The 16,868-nt window shown below is 43.7% G+C and overlaps 1 protein-coding gene across 1 annotated transcript in view; it reads right to left on the bottom strand.

Moving 5' to 3' along the window:
- Positions 1 to 16,868, bottom strand: part of lonp1 (lon peptidase 1, mitochondrial) — a 180,969-nt gene that overhangs the window by 55,988 nt on the left and 108,113 nt on the right. The window contains exons 17-18 of the mRNA XM_034180189.1: positions 13,150 to 13,315; positions 12,983 to 13,069 (exon numbers count right to left, since the gene is read on the bottom strand). Of these exons, the coding sequence (XP_034036080.1) occupies positions 12,983 to 13,069; positions 13,150 to 13,315 (253 nt within the window). The remainder of the gene's footprint in view (positions 1 to 12,982; positions 13,070 to 13,149; positions 13,316 to 16,868) is intronic.

Raw genomic sequence — 16,868 nt, 5'->3', positions numbered from 1 at the left:
CTCTTCTCCTCCCACCTGGTGGCTCCATCCTCAGCATCCTTCTCCCTATATACCCTGGGTCCCTCCTCTGTACATGTCCAAACCATCTCAATCTCACCTCTCTGACTTTGTCTCCAAACTCTACCGCCTGAGAGTTTGGAGACAGAAACAGTCCCCTCTAATATGTTTATTCCTAATCCTGTCCATCACTCCCAAAGAGAATCACATCTTCAGCTCTGCCTCCTGTCTTTTTGTTAGTGCCACCGTCTCTAAGCTGTCCAACATAGCTGTCTCACTACTGCCTTGTAGACATTCTTTGGTCACAAATCCCACCTCCACCTTGAATGAGTCTGTCATTCCAACTGTGCATCTCACCGCTGTCACACTATTCTTGTACATGTCCTGCACTACCCTAACATACTTCTCTGTCACTCCAGACTTCCTCATACAATACCACAGCTCTTCTCTTGGCACCCTATCACAAGCTTTTTCTAAGTCCACAAACACACCAAGTAACTCTTTCTGGGCTTTTTTATACTTCTCCATCAGTATTCTCATGTGCATCTTTTACCACCCTAACCTGCTGCACATCATCTCCAGCTCTGTCCCTTTGTCTGGCCAATCGGTACAAGTTCTTTTCTTGTTCTTTACTGTTCAACTTCTTGTACAACTCGCAATATGCCTTTTCCTTCTCTTTTGCCACTTCTCTTTTCACCTTATGCCACATCTCCTTGTACTCCTGTCTACTTTCTTCATCTCTCTGACTATCCCAAAACTTTTTCACAATCCTCTTTCTCCTTATGCTTTCCTGGACCTATTCAATCCACCACCAAGTCTCCTTTTCTTCCTTCCACTGTCCAGATGTTGCACCCAGTACTGTCCTAGCTGTTTCCTTCACCACATCTGCAGTACTTTTCCAGTTGTCCAAAACTGCTTCAAGTTGTCCAAAACTGCTTCCCCTCCATCCAGTGCCTCTCTCTCCTGCTTGCTAAATTTCACACAACAGTCTTCCTCCTTCAGCTTCCACCATCTGATCCTTTGTTGAACCTTCACACTCTTCTTCTTTACCTCTAAAATCATCCTACAAACAACCATCCTATGCTGTCTAGCTACACTCTCTCCTGTCACCACCTTACAATCTCTGATTTCTTCTAGCTTGCATCTCCTATAAAGAATGTAGTCCACCTGTGTGCACCTTCCTCCACTCTTATATGTTACCCTGTGCTCCTCCCTTTTCTTAAAGTAGGACATTAATAATTACTGACAAAAAACACACACAAACAGGGCAAACATGAACAATTATCACAGGGACATAAACGGACACAAACAGGACAAACATTATCTATTACCACAGGAACCTAAATGCACACAACTGCTTTCCTGTTGATTTACTGATGATGAATTACACCTTAAGTGTAGTTTTTCTGGCCGACTGATTCTGCTCTTTTTCTCTCTGTATGAGGTGTGGATAACATCGCATAGGACTGATGTCTGCAGACCAGAGTGCTGGACTGACCGCAAGATGCCACGCCTGAAGTTGATGCAACACACTGCAGTCTGTGTTTGGAATGGACTCGGGCCTGGGAACAGGCCCACTGACGGCATGAGTAATGCTGGATGACCCCTGCCTGTGACATAAATGCCTGTGTGGTCTTTTCATCAAATGCATGTTGTTTTTTATGTTCAGGGCTGTGAAATAAACATTGTGAAATCTGAGGAAAATTTGCAAGGGTTCGGGGGAGCACAGCCCCTCAGGGCCCCCAGAAACCAAATTAAGTTTGTATCTAATGATACATTTTCAGTATCTCCCGGAAGAAATATCTCAAAAGAAGTGCATATTTAAATGATCCTAGATTCAACTTTTCATTTGAACTGTCAATGATCATGTTGAAACAACAGAACATGACATGAAAGCAAGACCTGGAATGATTTTCCTTTTAATTCTAAGCCAAATTATGCATGAACTCAGAACAATTAAACTAAATGAAATTCATGAAGACTGTTAAAACATTTCAAAAACCACAGCTAAAGCTTGGAGAATATTTTGAAACACAACTTATAGCAAAAAGGGTGAATTCCTGTAAATCCATTCAAAGCCACAAAGTCTTTTTTTCCAATGAAAGAAAGTCTACATTATTTTTAGAAAGTCACCTAATCTTGTCTGAAATCCTGTTTGAACAGCACAATGTTTATTCACAGATTTGTATCTGTAACACAGATCAGTGTCCACGGACTTATAAAACTTGCATGATGTTGTAAGATAAAGAAGACTTTCCGATACGAATTTTAAAAATTCAGTGACAATCACGATTACAGAGTACAACACTAACACCCCCCCTCCTCCCCATAATGAAATCCGCGGAATTCCTCAGATCCGCTGAGTTTTTAGCCCTGTGTGTTGTTTGATTTCCTGTTGTTGGTTTCCTCAGCTTTGTAAAACTTTGTAAAAACCTTGTAAACTTTGTAAAAACCTTGTAACTGTGAGAACGGATTAAGCAGTGGGTCACCCTTTTGAACCTGGTCTGCTTGAGGTTTCTTCCTAATTTTTTCCTTACCACTGTGGCCTGAGTTCTTGCTCTGGGGGTTGGTAAGGTTAGACCTTACTTGTGTGAAGCGCCTTGGGGGAGCTTTGTTCTGATTTGGCGCTATATAAAATGAAATAAATTGAAAACTTTAAATTGAAAAGCCCACACCCAAAGACATACAACGATTGGTGCAGAAAAAGTGAAAGTCAAAAATGTCTAAAGTATGAACGAAAGTACCAGTGAGCCGCAATATGCAATATTACCACTGCTGCTCTGGGGGTTGGTAAGGTTAGACTTTACCTGTGTGAAGCGCTTTGAGGCAACTCTGTTGTGATTTGGCGCTATATAAATGAAAATAAATTGAAAATTGAAATTGAGCCCAAACACCACAGAATCATTTAAAGAAAAGCAGCAGTTAATAACAAAAGGGAGACAAGTACTGAGGCCAGACACTGACACATGACCTTTTCATAAAGTCCAGACAGGACAATAACCACACAACATTAAAACATTAATTTAAAGAAAACACACTCAGCACGAACAAAACATTTAAAGTACTTTTAAAGTAAATATAATGAACACCACGCAACTCTGCAAAGGAACAAAAAGTAAAGTGGCCCCACCCCTTTTCAGCTGGGCACCTTACAAGCCAATCCTGATCTAACAAACGTGTGTGACAGTTACCTCAGCGATGGCCAGTTTCTCTTGGGCCACGTATCCAGACACGTTAATCATCTCCATCCTGTCCCTGAGTGGCTCTGGGATGGTGTCAGTCACATTGGCTGTGCAGATAAACAGGACCTTCATTGGAACACACACATGCGCATATGCGCACAGGGGCGTGGCTCAGTCTTTGTTTCACACTGGTACAGCACCAATCAATGACCAAGATCCAAGGCAAATTCAACTGGAGACCGCAGGGCCCCAGAGCCAAAGCTCCCTTCAACATCTGGAGATCTTTCAGTGTGTAACTGCAACCCAACACAAAGCCATCACAGAGACTTATGTTACATGATACACACCTTTGACAAATCCACAGTTACGTCTAAATAGTGGTCCAGAAAGTTGGCGTTTTGCTCAGGGTCAAGCAGCTCCAGCAGTGCTGAGGATGGATCGCCTTGGTAACCATGGCCAATCTTGTCAATCTGGAAACAGAAGAGCCAGTCACTCGTCTTCAAGGTCACACATTTGGTCTTCTTGATCAGACAGTAGGACAGACCCAGACAGAAGACGAGTTCAAGGACAAACCTCAATACATGACAAATACAACGACTGCAGATGCCTCACAATGGTGCACTGCAGACGACAATTACACAAGCAACTCCCCTTTAAGCTCTGAAAGCCATTAAAATCTATCTGGTCTAAACCCAGCTGGACACCTGGGATGGATTTTGGAATGATGTCAACACCTCAAAGATCAACTTTCCAGCAGAGTTCCACAGAAGCTGCTGCAGAGGCCCGAGACCTCAAAACACACTCTAAGATGGTCTGACCAGTCTGCATGTGACTCTGGAAGGACCACTTCACCAATTACCAATGTAACAATATATAACAAGACTATATTACCATCTATGAGAATGTGGAAACAGTCCGACTAAAACAGTCGGAGAAACACTGAAGTTAGAAAATCTCATTATTTTACCAACATTCTCACAGACCACCAGTGGTCTGCAGACTACATTTAGAGAAACGGTACTTTAGACCTTTGATCACAGGCTCGACAAGAAATTATGAGGCAACAGCACACAGTCAGACATCAAATGCCTGTCCTCTACTGGCTCACACTGAAATCCATCAGGGACAGTCGGACATCAAACGCCTGTCCTCTACTGGCTCACACTGAAATCCATCAGGGACAGGCGGACATCAAACGCCTGCCTTGGTCCCAGCAGGGCCTGAGCAAACCAACACCGACCCATAACAAACACACACATAACACACAACACATAGGCCCCGGTACATAAAACATATTATAAGCAAAACACGAGGGAAAAGAGAAGAAAAAACCCCTCATAGCCGCTGCATTACACAGCGGCAATGAGGAAAAAAATCCCATCAGCACAAAAAAACCAATAATCACAGAGACAAACAAGGACAAGGACGACAACCGAGATTTGAAAGGACCATTTATCAGAACACTCCGGAAGGCAGCCAGTTTCGGCGCCGTCGACGGCCTTGTTCGACAGTCTGGGGGGGGGGAAGGGAACAGCCCTGCGCAGGCTGAGAAAGTCCTGGACAGTCACAGTTCACGTCAGAGCTGGAGAAGCTGAGGGGAGGGGGGAAGACCAGGGAGCGAGGCATAAGAGTGTTGTTCTTCTGAGGAGGTATCTTATCACAGCGCACCTTGAAGTGCAGCTGTATTTGGGGAAGCCAAATGAATAGCCAGATTAACAGACGCCTGAAAGATTCCACAGTTCTGAGAACAGAGTGGCTCTCAATGCGCTGAATGTAGAATGTGGTCTTCACAGACGTCAAAGCGGGTTTCCAGGGCTGCGATCTTCCCAGAGATGTCATCCAATGCGCGGTTAACCCCCGCCGACTGCGCAGCCACTGCCTTCCCAATCGAATCAATCATATAGGGCAGCTTGGAACGACCAATCAAAGCTGCTTCCACTTTCTTGATTTTTCGGTAAACCAGCAAGTGCCCCGCTCCACACATCAGAAAGCCGGTCACCACCAAGCCGAATATGTACACATCTTAACGTCCTCCACAGAAAGCATGTAAAGGCACATGACCTGCCATCTCCTCCACGAGTCCATCACGTAACCCATCACATGCGTCCCAGCAGGACAGGTCGGGTCCTCCGCTCCCGAAGATCTTGTAGAAAAAATAGTGTCAATTGCGTTCAGAGACCACTTTAACAGATCCATTTTTGTGCGTTTCCAGAAGAGCAATGCTGCAGCCTCACAGACAACACGCCACAAAAGCAGGAAAGATAAGGAGGGAGGGAGAAGAGAAAAGTGCGTCCGTCTCGGTCGAGTGCAAGCTGGCAGACTTTTAATGAGCCTTGCATTGGATTCAGGTGTGTTGGAGCAGGGAGACAACTAAGAGTGTCAGGAATGTGGCTCTCGAGGACCGAACTTGGCCACCCATGCACTAGACCATACAATACTGTGGAGACTTTTAAATCACGTTTAAAGACTCATTTGTTTTTCTTGTTTTATCAATAGTGTTATGTGTTTTTATTCTTGTATTCTTTTATGGTTTTGTCTTTTTATTGTGTTTTTAAATTTTTAATTCAGTTTTTTTCTGTTTTTATTATGTTGTGTGAAGCGCCTTGAAACTATCTCACTGTGAACTGGCGCTATATAAATTAATAAATTTGAATTTGAAATCAAGTCATGCCTTCCAGCATAGCTACTTCTTCACCGTGACGGTCAGGTACAGCATCTGTAAAACATCAGATGCTGTACCAATCCGTTGATCGATGTCCCGCTCCAATTCACCCCCACTCATGAATTAGAGGCAGAGATACTTAAACTCGTCCACTTGGGCAGTAACTCTCCCTGACCCAGAGGGGACAGTCCACCCTTTTCTGACAGAGGACCATAGTCACAGATTTGGAGGTGCTGATTCTCATCTCAGTCGCTTCACACCTGCTCAGTGACATTGGAAGTCACCGCCTGATGAAGCCAACAGAACTACATGATCCACAAAAAGGAGAGATGAAACTCTGAGGTCACCAAACTGGACACTCTCTGATCCCTGACTGCACCTTGAAATCCCGTCCATGAACATCAAGAACAGGATTGGTGACAAGGGGCAGCCCTGGTGGAGTCCAACACCCACTAGGAACACTCTGATGTAATGCCGGGAATGTGGACACAGCTCCTACGTTGGTCATATAGAGACCAGAACACGTGTTGCATCGGACCTGGTACTATACGAGGTCTGTCCATAAAGTAACGGTCCTTTTTATTTTTTTCAAAAACTATATGGATTTGATTCATATGTTTTTACGTCAGCCAAGCTTGAACCTTCGTGCGCATGCGTGAGTTTTTCCACGCCTGTCGGTTGCGTCATTCGCCTGTGAGCATGCCTTGTGGAAGGAGTGTCCAGCCCCGTCGTCGGATTTTCATTGTCAGGAAATGGCGGATTATTTTGGCTTTTTTCCATCAGAATTTTTTCAGAAACTGTTAAAGACATGCAGCTGGAATAGGGAATAAGAATAAGGAGTGTTACTACAGCTATAAGGACGGCCCACAATGGCGCTCCGGCGCGCCGTGCTCCGAGCTGCGACGACGAGCAGAAACCACCAGATCATTGTCTAAACGGATGGCTCTGTGGAGCCGGGACCGTCGTGTGCAATTTCTCTGGTTATCACAAGAGCTGGACATCAGCCATTTTCCGGCAGATTTCACTTTTAACAAGCATCTAAAAAGTAATTTTGTCATAGAAAGCCGCGCGGAGGCTTCGTGCGTCATGACGGAGCCGTTGATGGAGCGAGACAAAGGAACACCTCCGTTTCGGAGTGCCAGATGACAAGTTGGGACATGTCCAGCTCTCCACAATTTCTCTTATACTCACTCGACTGGTAAGCACTGAAAGCCGAGATAGGTATGTCCCAACTTGTCCTTTAACACTCCGAAACGGAGGTGTTCCTTGTCTCGCTCCATCAGCAGCTCCGTCGTGACGTGCGAAGCCTCCGCGTGGCTTTCCATGACAAAATCTCTTGTTAAAAGTGAATCTGCCGGAAAATGGCTGATGTCCAGCTCTTGTGATAACCAGAGAAATTGCACACGACAGTCCCGGCTCCACAGAGCCATCCGTTTAGAATGATCTGGTGGTTTCTGCCTCATCGTCGCAGCTCGGAGCGCGTGCCATTGTGGGCCGTCCTTAAAGCTGTAGTAACACTCCTTATTCTCTGTGAAGCCCGTAAAATTTTCAACCGAAAGCCAGATAAATTTTGCGAATGGTTTCCAGCTGCATGTCTCTAACAGTTTCTGAAAAAATTCTGATGGAAAAAAAGCCCAAATCATTCCGCCATTTCCTGACACTGAAAATCCGACGAGGGGGCTGGACCACTCCTCCCACAAGGCGTGCTCACAGGCGAATGACGCAACCGACCGGCGTGGAAAACCTCACGCATGCGCACAAAGGTTCAAGCTTGGCTGACGTCAAAACATATGAATCAAATCCATATAGTTTTTGAAAAAAAATAAAAAGGACCGTTACTTTATGGACAGACCTCGTATACTCCTGCAGCGCCCCTCACAGATTGATTAGGTATAACCCCAAGACCCCACTTATATCTGTAATTCGACAAATATGATGCATTAAAAAACAAAACATCAAAATTCCAATCAACTGTCTTTGGAAGATGGCAGCTGAGAATCATTTTCCTTCATGAAGATCTTCACATGTGAGGATTCACGATTTGAGAAGAGTGTGTCTAAACGAGAGCAATAATAAAGAGGAAGTGATGGTACCTCAGGAACTGCAGGTGCAAGTGGCTGTTGAGCAGGAAAGTGATTCTCAGGTTCCTGCCTCATCAGGAATGTGCGAGCAAATGTTGATGCGATCTTGGCGCTTCCTTCATGACGTCTCCCAGGTGACCTGGAGAGGCCAAATAGCAGCAGGTTCATGTGATCATTGTCCACAACTATTCCTAACTTACAGCAGCTTAATGTACATAAATACTCATGAAAACAAGGATGCCTCATTGCCTTTACACACTTTGACCAAAACGGAGAGTTCATCAGTAGGTGAGTCAGTCCACACTCTCCTCGAAACCCAGTTCACTCATCCAGGTTCCAGTCTGGGTGAGGGTTAGGGTAACCAGCAGCATCTGTGGATAACAGTCGCCAGCACTCGGACTCTGGGTCTGAAGACAGCTTTTGGGACTCCTCCTGTGCCAGGGAGGCCATCTCACTGGAACCTATTTTTCACAATGGGTGACAGCACTTTGGCTCAGGTAACCTGCCGCACTGCTCCACTTCATTTGGTCATTTTGGTTATTCAATCATAAACCTGGGCCTGCACTATGACTCCTCTGGATGATAGTTAGACTGACCTCAGATATGAAACACCTCCTCCTATACAGGAGGTGACTCCAATACAATCCTCAGCGACTTTGAGGGTCTGGTTACGGAAGAAGACCAACTACCTTTTGGGATCACCAGCTGTGTCCATGTCTGTCAGACAGACTGCATGCAAAATTCCTGAGAAACAGTCTCATTTTGAAGTATGGCCAGATTTAATCTTGGGCACTGAGCAGGCAGCAGCCTGCGAGACTTCAGATGAAATCCTCAGGGAAACCACACATCTGTGGTCGGAACTCACAAACGAGTCACTTTGTCAACCCCTGGCAAAAATTATGGAATCACCGGCCTTGGAGGATGTTCATTCAGTTGTTTAATTTTGTAGAAAAAAAAAGCAGATCACAGACATGACACAAAACATAAGTCATTTCAAATGGCAACTTTCTGGCTGTAAGAAACACTTAAGAAATCAGGAAAAAAAATTGTGGCAGTCAGTAACGTTTACTTTTTTAGCCCAAGCAGAGGGAAAAAAAAATATGGAATCACTCAATTCTGAGGAAAAAATTATGGAATCATGAAAAACAAAAGAACGCTCCACACATCACTAGTATTTTGTTGCAGACCACCTCTGGCTTTTATAACAGCTTGAAGTCTCTGAGGCATGGACTTAATGAGTGACAAACAGTACTCTTCATCAATCTGGCTCCAACTTTCTCTGATTGCTGTTGCCAGATCAGCTTTGCAGGTTGGAGCCTTGTCATGGACCATTTCTTCAACTTCCACCAAAGATTTTCAATTGGATTAAGATCCGGACTATTTGCAGGCCATGACATTGACCCTATGTGTCTTTTTGAAAGGAATGTTTTCACAGTTTTTGCTCTATGGCAAGATGCATTATCATCTTGAAAAATGATTTCATCATCCCCAACATCCTTTCAATTGATGGGATAAGTGTCCAAAATATCAACGTAAACGTGTGCATTTATTGATGATGTAATGACAGCCATCTCCCCAGTGCCTTTACCTGACATGCAGCCCCATATCATCAATGACTGTGGAAATTTACATGTTCTCTTCAGGCAGTCATCTTTATAAATGTCATTGGAACGGCACCAAACAAAAGTTCCAGCATCATCACCTTGCCCAATGCAGATTCGAGATTCATCACTGAATATGACTTTCATCCAGTCATCCACAGTCCACGATTGCTTTTCCTTAGCCTACTGTAACCTTGTTTTTTTCTGTTTAAGTGTTAATGATGGCTTTCGTTTAGCTTTTCTGTATGTAAATCCCATTTCCTTTAGGTGGTTTCTTACAGTTCGGTCACAGATGTTGACTCCAGTTTTCTCCCATTCGTTCCTCATTTGTTTTGTTGTGCATTTTCGATTTTTGAGACATATTGCTTTAATTTTTCTGTCTTGACGCTTTGATGTCTTCCTTGGTCTACCAGTATGTTTGCCTTTAACAACCTTCCCATGTTGTTTGTATTTGGTCCAGAGTTTAGACACAGCTGACTGTGAACAACCAACATCTTTTGCAACATTACGTGATGATTTACCCTCTTTTAAGAGTTTGATAATCCTCTCCTTTGTTTCAATTGACATCTCTCGTGTTGGAGCCATGATTCATGTCAGTCCACTTGGTGCAACAGCTCTCCAAGGTGTGATCACTCCTTTTTAGATGCAGACTAACGAGCAGATATGATCTGATGCAGGTGTTAGTTTTGGGGATGAAAATTTACAGGGTGATTCCATAGTTTGTGTGAGTCCATATTTTTTTTCCCTCTGCTTGGTCTAAAAAAGTACCGTTACTGACTGCCACACTTTTTTTTCTTGATTTCTTATAGTGTTTCTTAAAGCCAGAAAGTTGCCATTTGAAATGACTTTAGTTTTGTGTCATGTCTGTGATCTGCTTTTTTTCTACAAAATTAAACAACTGAATGAACATCCTCGAGGCCGGTGATTCCATAATTTTGCCAGGGGTTGTAGACCTTACCGTTCTGCAGAATTGTCCAGTTTGTTTCAGTTTTCGCCCAAGGACATAGTCAATCTCCTTGGCAAATGGTATTTATCTACCATGTCCAGGGGGTACATCTGCTTGTTGAAACCAGGATCCAGCAACTTGGAGACCCAGGCTGTTTGCACAGTTACCAGATCCATGTGGACCAATGTTGTCCGCATAACCAGCCCTGTCAGGGCCAGTGGTCACACTGAAATCACTCATGACCAGTAAAGTGTCACCTTCAGGCCAGTCACCAATCACGGAGTGAAACTGTCAATAAAAGGTCTCCCTCAGAGAGATATCACTCATCACAGTCGGAGCATCAACTGAGACAACAGACACTCCACCTAGTGAATGAATGTGTGAGTCTGATGCTCAAACATGTGACACCAGTGGAAGGAACGGGTCTATCACAGCAACTGCCACTCCCTTGGTAAGCAAACTGTTGGAACAACCAGACCAAAACTAGGTGTGTCCGCCCACAGAGATCTGAACACATCCAGGTCTTCACACAACACACTTACTGCAATGTGGACTTTTCCAGCAGTGGAAGATGGTCATTCTGACCAGGTGAAAGGATGTTTCAGGTGCCCACCCACATGAGCTGCCAAACTCCATCACATCACCACGTAGCTTCCAGTTAAATGCCCCCCCCCCCTTTTGGAAAGCATTAGGCACATCTGTTGGTCTGTCCTATGGTTATAACCCCCAATGCAATGGCCAAGTGAAACATGCCAACCAAGGCCTGGAGTCTACGGTGCTACGTTCTTCTACTGGCATGGCTCAACTTGAATGTTCATTATGTTGTGTCTTGTTGCTATGGCCACCCTGTTTCCATAGCAACAAGACACTCCAGTTCATTCTGTGCAACACCACCCCAGGAGATGTGGTGGAACACCAGCGCGGCTCTGCATCACACCGCTGACTGCTACAGGCTCTGTGGTAAACGGGTTTCCTGCCACTCGCTCCTGATTGGACCCGTCTGCCTCTTCAGCATTCCCTTGTGGAATCAGTGAAGAAAACAAATTCATTGATATTTTGTCTGTCTGAAGGATTATTGTGCTTGTTGTATGAAGTAAGGCTGCAGCTATCGATTATTTTAGTAATCCAGTATTGTATTGATTATTCTGGCAATTAATCGAGTAATCGGATAAAAAGTAGTTTGGTGTTTTTAAACATCAATAGTCCAGGGCTCTCCCTAAGCAATGGCACAATGTCACTGTGCCAAAGTCTTGACATTTTGCTGAAATGGCAATGGGATGTGGATTTCTGTTTTGTCCCCCCCCAACTTGCCAAATTTAACCTTTTTTTTTTAAATAATTTTTTAAGGTTGGTGGACTGGGTCTCTGCGTGATTTTTTTTTTAATCCCTCTTTGAACATGCAAGCCTTGCAGTCAGTGTTTTTTTTTTTTTTTTATTTAAGTTACCGTGGTTGTGAAGCATTGTGTGTTGCCCAAAAAAAAAAGCAAAAATTAAAAAGTGAAACAGTGCAAGTCTGAGCAAAACACAGAAGAAAGACTGGACTTCTGCTGAGAGCCCCTCAAACCGCGCAGAGAGACAGCAGCCGGCTTCCGACTGTGGGTACTCGGCTGCCGGGTCACTCCCCAAGTCGAATAGACCGTGTGTTTTTTAAAAACAGACAAAGACACGGCTTCAGTTTAGATGCTCAGTCAGTCTATTTCAGATGATCAGTGTGGACCCTCTTTCTCTTAAAAGGCTTTATTTTACGCTGTGTGTCACGTTGGAAAGTTGTAGCTTTAGGCGCTAATTTGATTAGCGTTTACGTGACTTGTGCCGCATGCTCTAGTCTTCTGGGGGGTTTTTTCTGGGGACGTTACAGCACCACACACAGGCCTGGCATATGTACTATAATGTTAACAAGGCACAGAATTTGCCTCAAACATTTTTTGTAATTCAATTATTCGAGTTACTCGATAATTGTTTCAGCCCTACTATTAAGAGGACAACTCTGCTTTACTCTCAGCTCGTCTCCTGCTGGTTTTGCTTTGCTGGCAAATGGAACCTTCCTTTGACACATTTATTTAAACAAATTCATGATTTTTATGAATTTGCCAGTCAGAGCTTTCTCTTACCATGCCCCAGCTCTGTGGAAAGATCTCCACACACATATATGGCAGTCTGATAATGTGGAGACCTTTAAATCGAGACTGAAAACCTATATGTTTTCCTTGTTTTATCATTAGTTTTATTGTGTTATTATGTGTTTTTATTTTTGTGCTCTTATGTTTTATCTTTTTTGTGTGTTTTTAATTTTCTTTTAATTTAATTTTTTCTCTGTTTTCAGTATTGTGTAAAGGGCTTTGAGGTGATCTCATCATGAGCTGGCGCTATAGAAAATAATAAATATGAATTCAAATTTGAATGATGATCATAACAAATAAAAATTAACAAAGAGTGAGGAAAAACAAAACCATATGTGTAACTCCACACGTAATGATTACCGGTGCACAAAAATAATTCAGTTCTTGACTGACCTGTGACCTCGAGCGACCCGTCTCCCTTCGACTCTCCTGCTGCCTGAGGACGGCGTAGCGACGTCTCAATGAACATGGTCGACCCTCCTGCACACATGAGCACACGCACAGTTTGATTTCCACACACGCAGCAGACTGCTGCTCACTGTGACGCATGTGGGTCTCACCCATAGCGGTCCACGCTAGCCCCATAACCACTCCCGGCGGTGTGACATCATACATTCGATCAACGGTGAAGAGTGGTTTCCCCACATAGTCCTGCAGGTTTTCAGGGGTAACCGTCACTGTGGTATGTTTGCCGCTGACTATGGAAAACGCCACCTTCCTGAATACCTAAAACACAGACCTGCGTGAGAAACATCACGGAGCTGAACGGCATCATCCGCTCAGGCGGAACTGCAGAAACTTCAAAGAGAAAAAGGACCGTGAAGACTGTTATCAGTAACAAGTTCAAAGGCCAGGATCTGTCCTGGTCTGAGGTCATGTCAGTGTCCTTGTCAAAGGTCATTTACACTCTGTGATGCAGAATTAATGCAGAAAACTACACTGAAATTTTAGAGCAGCATGTGCTGCCTTCACCACAACGTCTTTTGCAGGGACGTCCATGAATTTAACAACAAGACAATACAAAACCACATTCTGCACACATTACAAAGACATGGCTGCAGAAGCAGAGGGGACGGGTGCTGGACTGGGGACAATTTTGTAATAAAAAAATGCAACAATGACCCTGTCTTGTTGGACAACTTAAGATGCGTCTGCAGGAAGAATGAGAAAGTAGCACTTGAGACACTTCATTATTTGGTGTCCTCAACACCAACACGTCTTAAATGCTGCAAGAAGGAGTGACATTACAAAGTGTTAAACGTTTTAGAGTCAACTAAAGATCACAAAGGCGCTAACCCTGGAGCACCTTTCAATCAATCAACATTTATTTATAAAGTGCTTAGCAGTAAAAACACAGATTCATAAAAATAAAACACACATACAACAAAGCAATAACAGCACGTCACCTCCCCACTAGGTGTTAAAAGCCAGTTTAAATAAATAAGTCCTTAACTTAGATTTATAAAGTGCTCGGTCAGGAATAGTGCACAAGGCAAGAGGTAGCTTGTCCCACAGTCTGGGTTCAGCTACCGCAAAAACACCATCACCCCAGAATTTATATTTTGACCTCAGAAGACTTAAGTAAAGCTGACCAGACGACCGTAATGTCCCACTGTAAGTGCACAGAGATAAATGTCAGACAAGGAAGGAGGTGTGAGGTCATTAATAGCTTTAAAACGAACATTGAAATCTTAAAATCAATTCTAAAATGAACTGGACGCCAGTGCAGTGAGTACAGGACAGGTGTAATATGCTCATGTCTAGTCTAGAAGTGTTTGTTAAAAGACAAGCAGCAGCATTCTGTACCAACTGGAGACGTGCAAGAGAAGACTGATTAATGCCAGAATAAAGTGCATTACAGTAATCAAGTCTAGAGCTGATGAGTGCATGAATGGCCATCTGAAGATCACGTCTACTGAGGAAGTGCTTTACTTTAGCCAGAAGACGAAGCTGGAAAAAACAGGGTTTACCTGTTGATTGAGCTGTCAAATATCACTCCCAAATTCTTGACGGCTGGTTTTACATAATTAGCCAGAGGAACAAAGTTTGGTGTTACCGCACTTGGCCTGCCAGAACACCCAAACACAATGGGATAAGTTTTACTATCATTCAGGTAAAGAAGGTTTTGGGACAGCCATCGCACTACATCATGAATACAATTAAATAATGATGACAAAGCGTGGCTTCCATTAGTCCTCATAGGCAGACAGATTTCCAGATCATCTGCATAGCAATGAAAGGACAGGCTGTGCTGGGCTATAACTGACCCCAAAGACAAAATGCACAAAGAAAAAAAGAATAGGCCCAAGAATAGAACCCTGTGGCACTCCACAACACAGAGGAGCAGCCGATGAAGAGAGGTCACCAATCACAACAGAAAAACTCCTTTCGGCCAAATACTATCTGAATGCCAATAAAATGTTCTAACCGGGAAACAAGTACTGCATGATCCACAGTATCAAAAGCTGCTTTGAGGTCCAACAGAACCTGCACAGCAGGATTCCCTGCATCCACCGATAAAGTAATGTCATTATGAACTTTGAAAAGTGCCGACTCAGTGCTGTGTCAGGATCTAAATCCAGACTAGAAGTATTCAAAGACGTGATCGTCTTCTAAAAACTACTTTAAATGTACAAAAACAACCTTTTCTAGAACCTTAGACAGAAATGGCAGATGAGACAGAGGTCTAAAATTGGATAAAACTGACAAGTCCAGGTGAGGTTCTGTGAAGGCTCTCAATTGTCCAGATGGTTTCCATAGTAGAGAAGCTTGAATCTTTGACTAGACTGGGTTGCTTGACACGAGGATGTTTTGCTTCTAATCGCAGAAGCTTCCTCAGCTAAAATTTCTTTCTCTGGTAGTCTGACTTCTGTCTTGACTCTTGTAGAGAAGAAATTTTCTCTACAAGACCTTCGGAGGCTGATAAGCCTGCCATGTGTAGGGTTGAGCAGAGAAACACATTTGCAGCTCCTCTGACCGACCAAATCCAATTTATGAGTATTCCCTAGTCTTTGACATCTTCCTTTGCAAGGTGTACATTTGATCCGTGATGTTTTCCAACTTATGTCCAGCAGGTCAGGGCAGCACATAAACCAATAAGTACCAGCCCCCCCCACAGTAAAATCAAATATAAATAAGTCTTCGACGTCCTCCACAGAAAGTGGCACCAAGCAGGCAACACGCCACTTCTCCCAGGCATTGAGAGCGTAGCCCACAGGGTAGGTTCCATCTGGGCACGCAGAGTCCCCCAGGCCTGATTTCCTTGTTGAAAAAATGGTGTCAATAGCATTCAGAGACCAGCTGATCAATTCTATGGTTAATCCAAATATAGTTTGAAGAGTTCACAGTCTGGTGAAATTGGACTTTTAAAGGTTGGAGCAGAGACAGAAAAGCACAGAAGAAGAGGAGGAGATGCGACTGCCCTCGCCGGAGTCCCAAGCTAAAAATGAAAGAGAAACAGGCTCAAACTGCTCGAGCACAGCAGAATGTGCACAAGTAACAAACAATTCAACATTACATTTCTGATCAGCCTTCTGTCTGACTGATGAGACTTTGTCAATAAAAAACTGAAGAAACTCCTTACAGGTCACGGTTGTAGCGTCCATTAAAACAGAGGTACACAGGTTTACAACTGAGTTTGTAGTCTGAAATAACACTCTGGAACAATGACAAATGCTAGAAATGATATGAAACAAATATTGCCCTTTTTGCCTCCTTTACAGCCTTCTGATAGCCTGTTAAATGGTCCCTCAGAATACCCAGAGACATCTGTAGTTTGTCCTTTTCCCACCATCTCTCCACCTGTCTGCAGCGTTACCTGAGAACAAGGGTAGTGGCATTTAACCAGGGGTCAGATTTTGATTTACCAGTGCAACAGAGTCCAGAATTACTGTGCATGTGGAGGGGAAAGAAGAGAGGATGTTTTCTGGGAGTAAAGGAGAAACCAGTCCATTCATGGCATAAAACTGAGAGTCCATGAAGGCAGTAGCAAATTCCCCCACCATCGAGGAGGTGACCAAACAGTGGCGAGAGGCAGGAACAAATGGCTTACCAGCAGATAGAGGAGCAGAAAATTTAAAGATCACAGGAATGTGATCTGAGATAGCAGTGTCTGATATGTCCTTAAGGGAAACTGAGAGCCCACGAGGAATGACCAGGTCCAAAGTGTGTCCAAGATTATGTGTTGGTCCATCCACAACGTGTGTTAGACCAAAAGAGTTCAAAAGGCTTTTAAAATCATCAGCCAGCTGATTAGAAGGACAATAAATATGGATATTAA

The sequence above is a fragment of the Thalassophryne amazonica genome, chromosome 10 (assembly GCF_902500255.1).
Source record: "Thalassophryne amazonica chromosome 10, fThaAma1.1, whole genome shotgun sequence".
Lineage (NCBI taxonomy): Eukaryota > Metazoa > Chordata > Actinopteri > Batrachoidiformes > Batrachoididae > Thalassophryne > Thalassophryne amazonica.
This window is presented reverse-complemented; position numbering and strand designations above follow the sequence as displayed.